Below are 10,098 nucleotides of genomic sequence, written 5' to 3'. Positions count from 1 at the left end.
AAAAAAGCCCTGTAGTCGCGTTTGTGTCGATGCCCTTTTAAGGTAATCTGAGAGCAATTTGTTTGTTTAGCTGAGAGGCTACATACGGCCCAGCTCGATCTTTCTTTGTTTTAGTGCAAAGAAGTACATTATGAAAGTGTTTGCATTTCATTAATAACTGGAATTTTTTTAAAGAAACAGTGCAATTTCTATATAGTTCTACATCTCAGCTCTGTGTTATGTTCACAACTCTCACTGAAACTGTGTGAACCCTAAGGATAGCAGCAACTTTTATTGGAAAAATTGGAGTTAACGGCTTCAATGTAATTTCTGAGCATCTACAGCTGAAGTCGCGACCACATTTATAGGGACTAGTTGAGATTAACACTTATAGACCCTCCATCCAGAGGACAAGCAGTGCCAGCAATAAATGAATGAATGAATGAATGAATGAATGAATGAATGAATGAATGAAATCCATCCCTTGGGCCAGAGTGGACCCTTTGGTGGGACGTTTTTTGTTTTATTTGATACCCGTGGTTTAGCTGAAGGAGGAGGAAATTGTTCTCAATCAACAGAGAAGTTCCTCAGCTCGTCACAACCATTTGAAATCACCACATACCCCAACCCGAACACTGGCTTTACTGGCTTTATATTGCTGTTTTTAAAACCTTTCATGGTGTTAACTTTGACTGGTCACCATAAATGTGAACGTGACTACAGCTGTAGATGTTACTGGCATGCAAAGTCCATATAATTTGGAGAAAAATAATTTCTTTCTTCTTGGTGGTAAAGTAGCCAAACCCGTGGTCCTCTTTTAAATCTGTGCATAACTTACCATGACCCCACCTTTCAAACTGCTCCCTAGACACTGAAGGACTGGACGCGTTAACGCATTACTTCCATTATCAGAGTATTAAAAATGTCAATAATCGAGCCAGATTATTTAATGAACGCATCATTCAACCTACAGATATATAACACCAAGAAACGCAGCTGTGATTTCTGCCTCGAACAAGACGTCATTTAAAACACGTTCAGCCACGCGTGCATCCAAAAAGGATAAAATAGTTTTATTTATAGTCTCATAATAAAGGTATGCCTCAACTTGCAAGACAACCATTGGCAGTATGTACAACATACCTGTAATTTCCATGGAATGGAACGACAAATATTGATTATGTACACACTAGTTTAACCTCTGTGATAAAGAAAAATGAGAAACATTCCCAGCACAGGCAAATATTTGGAGGGAAGGCATTTCTTTCGCAGAACTGACACCATTTAAGAGTATACAGTGTAATATACTACACACAGAAATGGACTTCCATTAACAAAAATAAAGGTCACTGTCCTGTAACTGTATTGTGTAACATTCAGTATCCATTAGAGGATTCCTTTTTTTTTTTTAATATACCCACGTTTTATTTAATAATAAAAACAGGAAAGTAAGTAGTCGAACCTGCGGAAATCCACCAGGTCGACTCGATTATCCTCACGAGTTTTCTGGAGAATCTCAGGTCGGACATGATGGAGTTGAGACGAGGGCAGGAAATTAATTTTGGTGTGTCACTATAAATAGAAGAATTTATTTGATTACACAAACATTTCAAAGACAAAAACTTCAGTCACCTGCACAGAATAAGGAGGGCCGCCTCTTCCGCAACAGAGTTAGGAAGATGCAAGTTTTTTTTCGTTTCATTTTCAAAAGCAACTTCACATTCCTTTCTGGAAAAATAAGCGTATTAAAAATCGTCAACGGTCGTGTAGTCGATAACAGGGGTTGCCCAAAACAACCTAAAAGAAAGAAAGGGATGTTTTTTTTCTTTTTTTTCACGGCATCAAACCTTGTCATCATCCCCACGTGTGATTATAAACGGTTATCGAGAGGTTTGAAAAGCGCGGGGTCCTTCAAAACTGCAGAGCTGCCTTACTTTGGGGATCCACGGAAGGAGTGACGGGATGCTTCAGGATGCTTGGCAGGAGGATAAAGGAAGGTAGAAGCGTTTTATACATAGTAGCACCTCTCTCACACAGTCACCACCTTGTCCTCTGGACTGGCGTTAAGAAGGCTGGACTGGGTGCGGACAGGTAAAAAGAGCTTGGGCTGGTGGGTAAAAAGAGTTCGTCTCGACGGCCGACCGCCGCCCGGGTCTAGCTGGGCTCCACGCGCAGCTTCTTCCTGTTGGGCGGCTCGTCCGGCTCCGACTCGGAGCTGGAGTCGGAGCCGCCGTCGAAGGCGGACACCGCGCTTCCTTTGCGGTTTGTGTACAAGCTGCTTTCGGAAGAGTAGTTCGCCTGGAGCTGGGTGTTCCCCTTGGCCTTCTCCAGCGCACGAACTGTGAGCGGCGCACAAAGACAGCGAGGCGGAAGCACGGTCACATAAAACTGAGGGCCTGCATCACATTAAAAATAATTCTTTGCAGAGTTCGCCCACTTACCCTGCTGCTCCAGGAGTGCATTCTGCTTCTTTAAGTCGTCAATGTCTTGCTGGTGTGTGTGGTTTTTTCGCCTCATGAACTGGATGTACTCCGTGGCTTTGTCTAGAATCTGTGCTCGGGAGGCCTGTTTAACAAAATTCTGTGAGCAGAAATGTCACTGAGCCTTGGGTCATTGTCTTTGTAACAGAACATATAATACATTCTTGTCTTATCAATTGCACAGAGAACATTCCAGACATCACAGTGTTACACATGTACTCAGTGACGACATTAAAACCATTGTCAGGATGAGCAACTGACTCATTTTGTTCCTGTTCATTCAGGACTACTACATCCTACTACACCACAACAACTGGATGAAAAGACTTAAGGAACATGGCAGTGATCTTAAGTCAGACACCAAACATGTGACTGAGCATTTGCAAGATCTATGGGAAGCAAATAGCAACTTCCAGCCTTAAAAAATAAAGCTGCATGTAGTGCTAGAAACTGCAGTTCCTCTAATGGCCACTTGAGGCTCAACTTCATCAAACGTGTTGCCAGTCTTTTAAACAACTCATCTGCTCAAATTGTATGATGTATATATGTTAGCGATGGCCCCCAATCTGATACCGATATCTTTTAATATCATATAAAGACTGACCCAGGTCCTGATCAGATCTTAAAAAAACTAAAAAAGAGGTGTGATGGTGTAAACTCTAACATATACTAGTATGTTTTTGGCAGCTTTGACGCATCTCCTGCTTTTTAAAAAGTTTGATGATCAACAATGGCTCTTTCTCTGAGGTCCTCAGAAAGTTCTTTTATCATTTTTTATGCAGAAACGTAGAATGTTCATAGACGTTCACAAAACAGTTTGGTATCCTTCTGTTAAAGAGAGGAAATCCCACGGTGGTCAATGAAATAACTGGAAAAAGATAAAACTGGAAAAAGACACTTTGAACTGTGGTTCAACAAAATCATTTTAAAAATCAAACTAATGAAAATGGCCTGGGCAAAAACGATGGTACCCCTTAATATTCTGAGGCTGCATCACTGCAATCAAGTGATTTCTATAACTCTCGGTGAGACTTCTGGGCCTGCTGACAGGCACTGTATTTTGGCTCCAGTCTGCATGTTTCAGCGTCATCCACAGCAGGCCTCATGGACGGCCACTTCAGAACAGTCCAGAGTTTTGTCCTCGGCCATTCTTGTGTTGCAGCTGTTTGTTTTGGGTCTTTGTCCCGTTGGAGGAGCCGTGACCTACAGTCGACACCAAGCTTTCCGACACTGACCAGCTTATTTTGCTCAAAAATGCCTTGATAGCCTCGAGGTTGAATTGTACCACGCACTGACTCAAAACACTGTGTGCTTTGGCTACAGTCCCGTGGACCATAAACTTCTGAATAATACGTGCAACTTTAGTTAAAGGGCTGGAGGCTGAAGCTGCTTGGAGATGGTTTTATAGCCTTTACCAGTGTTTCCCATACAATGGTAAACCTACGGCAGCCTGCTAGGGTCTAATTTACTCCATACTTACTTACTTACGCCATGGTCTCATAACAAATTGGAATATTTTTTTCTTATTGCTCTCAAAATCTTCTGTCCTCAAAGCCCACCCGCCCCCCAATTAGATTGAAATTCAACAGTTAAAAACATGCTTTATTCACTAATGCATTACTTAATCTTACATACATTTGTCCGTAGAACGCCACGTCTCAACAGCTTTTGTTTGGTATCCATGTAAGTCAACTGCACAGGCGGCTGCTATTAGTCACTAAATACTATATATATCCGCATTATTACAGTAATTACAATAATTACAGTGCTAATATGAAATGCATGCTCTATAAACAGTCATATAACATATAAATAGTTTCTAATAGTTGGGATACCATCGTGATTAGGGGCTTTTACTAAGACGTAGTGTCTTTTTGTGGGAAACGCTGCTTTAACTTTAACATGTTTGCCTATAATTTTGTTTCTAATCTCCCGGGGACAACTCTCTCCTTAGTGACCACTGTTCACCCTTTAAATAGGCAGTTTGAAGACATCCGGGACTCTAATCTGAGTTTATCTTGTCTCTATGTTCAAACTATTTTCAAGCTTTTCTAGGGGGCAATCATTTCTGTCCAGGCCAGTATCCTTATTTATTTATTTATTTATTTATTTATTTTAATGAACCATTTGCCAATTTTCAGTACATTCTTATTTATTATTACTGCTGTTAGTTTCAGGAGATTTCAGTGACCACCCTAGGTTTTTTTTTTTCTTTAACAGAGGATGCCAAACAATGCACATGTAAGTGTGCAAGCCCCTCCTTACAGTGTGCACAGCTGAAGTCATTATTTTCATATGTGGATCCCTGTCATCTTGTGAAACTCCTCTCATTCTGATCTGGGACACCCCTCCAATGCGCTTGAGAAGCTGACTTTCTGCACTGGAATTTGGAGAGCTGGTAAGCTACCTTGAACAGATAAACGTCTTCTCTCGTGTCGGATGTATCTATCTCAAACTAGTCCAGCTGCCTTTTACCTTATTTTAGACATACCACAACCTGTATGGAAGTTTTTCTGTGCCATCAGAGTTTGAATATGAATTGCTAGGTAAATTAAAAAAACGTTTTTATGTACAAAGTTTACATAAAAAAAATCTACATAAAAAAAATTCAACCTCATAAAATTCATCATCGAGAAGAAAGAAATGGGAAAAACAATATATTTTACCAGCGATGACATACAGCAGCAGTGGTAAAATGTATAAGAAGAAAGCAATAACATACCTTTTTACTCAGGAAATGTACAAAAATAGTAACGCACAGCGAGTTGGATAAGCAACTCAGTACTCTGATTACTGGTGACAGTGACGCCTGTAATGCATTACTAAGTAACGCATTACAGGCGTCACTGCGGAGCTGCTCAGTTCAGACTGGCTTGTCGTTCGTAGCTGCTGAGGGTTAAGATGCTCACAGCCAGTTACTGGCTATGTTTTAACTCAGTTTTCAACAACGCTACTTCATTAAAAGTTCAATGTAGATAAAGTTAAGTCCAGCTTTTTCAGAGGTTGAAAGCTTGAGGTTGAAGGTTTGTGGCTGAAATTTGGAGGTTGACGCTTTGAGGTTGTTGTTTTGTTTTGAGGTTGATTTTTTTGAGGTTGAATTTTATTTTTTTATGTTGAATTTTATGAGGTTGAACTTTTTGTGATGTTGATTGTTTTATGTAAACTAAATTTACCTAGCAATTCCTATTCAAACTCTGATGGTACAGTAAAACTTCCATAAACCTGGATTACACCATTTGAATGAAGGTACAAAAAAATAGATGTTTATTGGAGTTTAAGGTGGAATATGCAATGTGACACAATAACAGAAACGCGGCACAGACAGGAAAATAACATAATATTTGAGTTTAAAAAATATTGAAAAAAGTCTTTGTTTTCTTAGCAGATACAGTGTCAGTGTTAAAAAAAACATGTTTTGTCATTTTCCTCTCACCTTTTCCCCTTGTAACGAAGGCACAGAATCTCGTAAACTGTGAAAGCTGTCTTTAATGTGGTCCCTGCGTTTGCGCTCCAGCGCATTATGATGTGCTCGCTTGTCTGCCTGCAGAGACAAAAGCAACATTTACGATGGTGTTTCTTAAAGAAGAAAGCTGTTCGTGTGAATTCTGTAACATAACAGAAACATTTAGATTTAGATGTCTAAATCTCACAGTTCTTACATCATACATCAGTTTTATATTGTCTGTCAGCTTAAGTGGTTGAAAACACATCCTGAGCTGTCATTCACCGCTCCATCATACATGTCACAGAGTTTGTGCTGAGGAAAAGTGGTCTATATTTACTGTCTGACTCCTCACCACGTCGTACCTTTACTGAACCTGTCAGTAAGCCGAGACTAGATGCTGTTTCAAAATAGAACATTTTATTGTAGATAAGTGGCAACAGCCAGGACCGGATGAAGGCGAAGGCAAGAACAAGGGAAGAGCACTGACAGTACCCCTGCTGCCTACAGATAAGACCAACTGCAGTACTAATATAAAACACATTCAGTTAGGAGCTGTGTACAGACTGCACTGATGTGTAGGTCAAACATTTCACGTACAACTTTACTTCATTTAAGCCTCATAATGTAGCAAATACGCTTTGACACATGTGAATGCGTGACTTTTTCTGGGGTCATGACAATTATAAAATTTCAGCTGATGATCAATTGTCAAAAAGACATGTGTCTTCAATGACTGTATCAAACTTGGGCATCGTTTCTTTTTCTTTTTGTCATTCACGCTGGGATATTATTACAGGTCCTTTGCGTCCCGAGAAAGTCGTTCATAAGCAGGACTTACTTATAATTAACAACATGTCGGATTCACGAAGGATTAAGATCACAGCCCTTTGACCTCAATTGTTAGAAATGAAACTAGTAAAGCTCCCCGGGTAACAGTAGTTTAGGAGCAAATCAGGCTTTCAGTGATAATTAAAATATAAATATTTCAAATGAATGAAAAGAAAACAGAACATCTGCCTTTCTTCAGTGGTACATGACCTGTGTATAGTGGCTCTATGAGGATCTAAAGCTTAAGAGCCCAGCTCAATAACATGGGGAAGGGCAAGCCATATATATATATATGTATATATACATTTGACCGTGGACGATCTGACATAATTTGTTACTACATTAAAAGCACACTTCAAGGAGGAAAGACGCTGCAGATTTTTCTAGTGTGCACAATAGGTGTGTTGTTGCAACTGCAGTGTATTTTGCCGTAGCACTAGTGGCACACAAGAATATAAAAAAAAATAATAATAATAAAAAAAAAAACGTGCATGTGGCTGCAGGGGGAGGAACACAGGCGAACTTGGCAGCTCCTCCATCACAAATAACAATAACATGAAGTCAGCTCTGGTCTCCTGTCTACGTTGCAGGCTACTGCAGTGGAAGCTAATCTGTTAGATCTGGCAATAACAGAGAACATAGAGTACTTTAACCCCACTCACTCCTTCTTTACATCAGTTACTAAAAGTACAAAAGTACATTAGGTGCAGTCTTTGACACATTTATAAATTATTTAAATACACACACAACGCAAACAAGGAGTTGGAAATGTTTGCCTGACACATATTCATCAAGGCTGCTATATATAGGAAGACTGGCGTTTGATGACTGGCATAAGATGAACAGAAGCTCCACTTAAATGTGTGCCGAGCAAAGCCAAGGAACCCGTATTTGCAATTTTAATTTGGGAACAAGCTGTTCCTACACAGGCACATCCTAAACGGGCCAGCTCGGATCAGCTCCTCTCAGATGAGCTGACCTTGCTTGCAGCAACAGCTTAACTGCTGTCCCCGACTGTCGCACCGTGTTTTCAATTCACGTCCGCAGCCCCAACGCTTCCAAACAGAGGGGGTTTATTTCGGTTACGGAGCGTTTACACCGAGCGAGGACTCGGACGATCGAGATAAGAAGTGCTGTCAAATTACTAAACAAGCTGGTGTCGTCTTGTGCCGAGCTTCCTCACAAGAACAACCAGTGTCGCTCCACTACAACGCAGCAACGCGACGCAGTTTAACCACCAGATTCGTGACTTTAACTTTCATGAACCTGCCAGTTCGTTTTAAAAAAAACTATTTCCCAGATATCCTCCTGTTATTTTTTTTTTAAAATCAAGATCCAGTGTTAGCTGAGGAGCCTAGCTAGCGTGCTAGCTTGATCAGATAGCGTAGGTTTGCAGGAGTGATAAAGTTGCTGTTTGTGCTAGCAGACGTGCTAGCTACTTCTAGAGGAAAACTAAAACACATACATCGCTGTCGACTTCGATGTCATCGTTTTCACTCATTCTTCGGCTAAAAAATTAAAAATAAAAATAAAATAAAAGTGTGACCAAAAAAAAGAAAACAAGCAGCTGTCAAAACAAATTGCGGCGACAACTGGAGGCGAATACTGAGACTCGGAGCTCTGCTACAGCAGAGACATGACGACCAACAGCTCTCCCTGGTGCTGCTACACGTGATTCGCCTACACATGGACGGGAAAACACGCACGGCGCAGGCGCGACAAAGCGAGGCCTTGTGGGAAATGAGGTCGGTTAGCGACACGCTGCCCAGTTTCTGTTGGTTTCGTTTCAGGAATTTGAACTACATTTCCCAAGCGTCCGCGGGAACAATACTGGGGCTTTACATCCCACAACTTGCAAACACAGCATCCTCGAGAGAACTGTCAGTTATTAGTGATCTCACCGATTCCCTTTCCGATCGGATACTCTGTAAAATTCAGGCTGGTATCGGTGATGCCGATCTGATACCGATACTTTGTGCAAATACACCTAATGTGTCTGGAAAATCTAAAAAATAAAAATAGTGTATTTCAAATCATAGCCTCATAATTAATATAAGACACCACAGTAATTTATTTATTTACTTTAAACTCAGAAGTAGCTATATTGCCGTAGAGGCCTCATATTCTTTAGTTACTTTGCTCTGTTTTCCTGTAAATAATATACATCACCCCCAGTGACATGACTGAGAATCGATTTTTAGACCATAAGGATCTCGTATCAGAGGTATATTTCAGTATCAATCTGCCCACCACTACTTTCAATCTTTTTATTTTTTTCTCCAGCAGACCACAGTGTTTGATGTTATATAGAAATATACATAAGGGCTAATATACTAATAATTTTAATTAATAAATGCATTAAACCCACATACCCATGTCAAATGCCACATATTTTCTACACATACAGAGTTGATACAAACATGATTCTGTAGTATAAAGGGCATTGTGCTAGAGTCTAGCGTTGGACATTGTGTGCTACAACAACTAGTCCCTTCCTCTTTTCCCAGCATATGATTATGAAGCCAGATGGTGGCCTAGCTCACTTCAGGAGCCCTCCCCCACCAACCATCCAGAGCTGCTCGTTTGCCTCCATAAGACCTTTAAATAGCTTCTGCAGCGTGATATCGCTGCTGTCACTATTGGAGCACTGCAGCGATATATCCTTCGGTGTCAGGAATATGTTACGTTATTTGAATTAACTAAACAACAATGGTCAACAACATAATTAATATAATCTTGCATGCATTATTTCATATTTCTAAAAGCAGAACAACAACACATGTAGCATTAAGCATAAGATTGAATGGCATCCCCCGTGCTGCCTGCAAGCCACTGCATCTTTGTCTGTTCAGTATTTCCTCTCTTCATTATAAAGACATTATCATTTAATCTCTACCATCGGATAATGTAAGGGAACTCGAGGGATCATTTTCAAGTCAGACCTAGGAACAGAAAAAGTCAGAAGTCAATACTCACTTGACTGTCAGAGACTAACACATTAATATCGCACCATGATTCATTCTTCTTGTCCATCAGCAACGCCATTCAACCTTGTGGTGCAGAGAACGATCGTGAATACAGAATGTATCATTTATTATCAAGTGCAAGGTGACGATTTGAGTGAAAAGGAAGGTCAGCATTTCAGCCTGTAAATAATTCTGAGCTTCAGCTTCAATTTTTCTCTGCCACTTGTTTAAAGTGAATTTTATATTACAGTCTAGAAAGATTCCTAAGTATTTAAATTAGTCAGTCATTATGTGTCTGTGGTTATCAGGCGATTCAGAAAACTGAAGAGTCAGAGCCTGCACTGAATGGGCCCAAGGTATATAAAACACCACAGTATCATCAGCAAAAAAGAATTTTGAA

General features: G+C 40.3%; 1 protein-coding gene across 2 annotated transcripts; it reads right to left on the bottom strand.

The window, feature by feature from the left end:
- Nucleotides 1-1,027: 1,027 nt before the first annotated feature.
- Nucleotides 1,028-8,414, bottom strand: LOC125024065 (protein max-like). 2 transcript variants are annotated; one of them, XM_047611721.1, is made up of 4 exons: nt 8,198-8,414; nt 5,893-6,000; nt 2,421-2,559; nt 1,028-2,318 (listed from the first exon to the last, which is right to left on the bottom strand). In XM_047611721.1, the coding sequence occupies exons 1-4, from the start codon at nt 8,231-8,233 to the stop codon at nt 2,134-2,136; spliced, it is 468 nt and encodes a 155-aa protein (XP_047467677.1). In that variant the 5' UTR covers nt 8,234-8,414; the 3' UTR covers nt 1,028-2,133. The 2 variants fall into 2 exon arrangements, with proteins under 2 accessions (XP_047467677.1, XP_047467678.1); XM_047611722.1 differs by having other exon boundaries at nt 2,421-2,544; nt 8,198-8,412.
- Nucleotides 8,415-10,098: the final 1,684 nt, after the last annotated feature.

The sequence above is a fragment of the Mugil cephalus genome, chromosome 17 (genome assembly GCF_022458985.1).
Source record: "Mugil cephalus isolate CIBA_MC_2020 chromosome 17, CIBA_Mcephalus_1.1, whole genome shotgun sequence".
Classification (NCBI taxonomy): domain Eukaryota; kingdom Metazoa; phylum Chordata; class Actinopteri; order Mugiliformes; family Mugilidae; genus Mugil; species Mugil cephalus.
The sequence above is the reverse complement of the archived record's forward strand: the minus strand, read 5'-3'. Positions and strand labels throughout refer to the sequence as shown.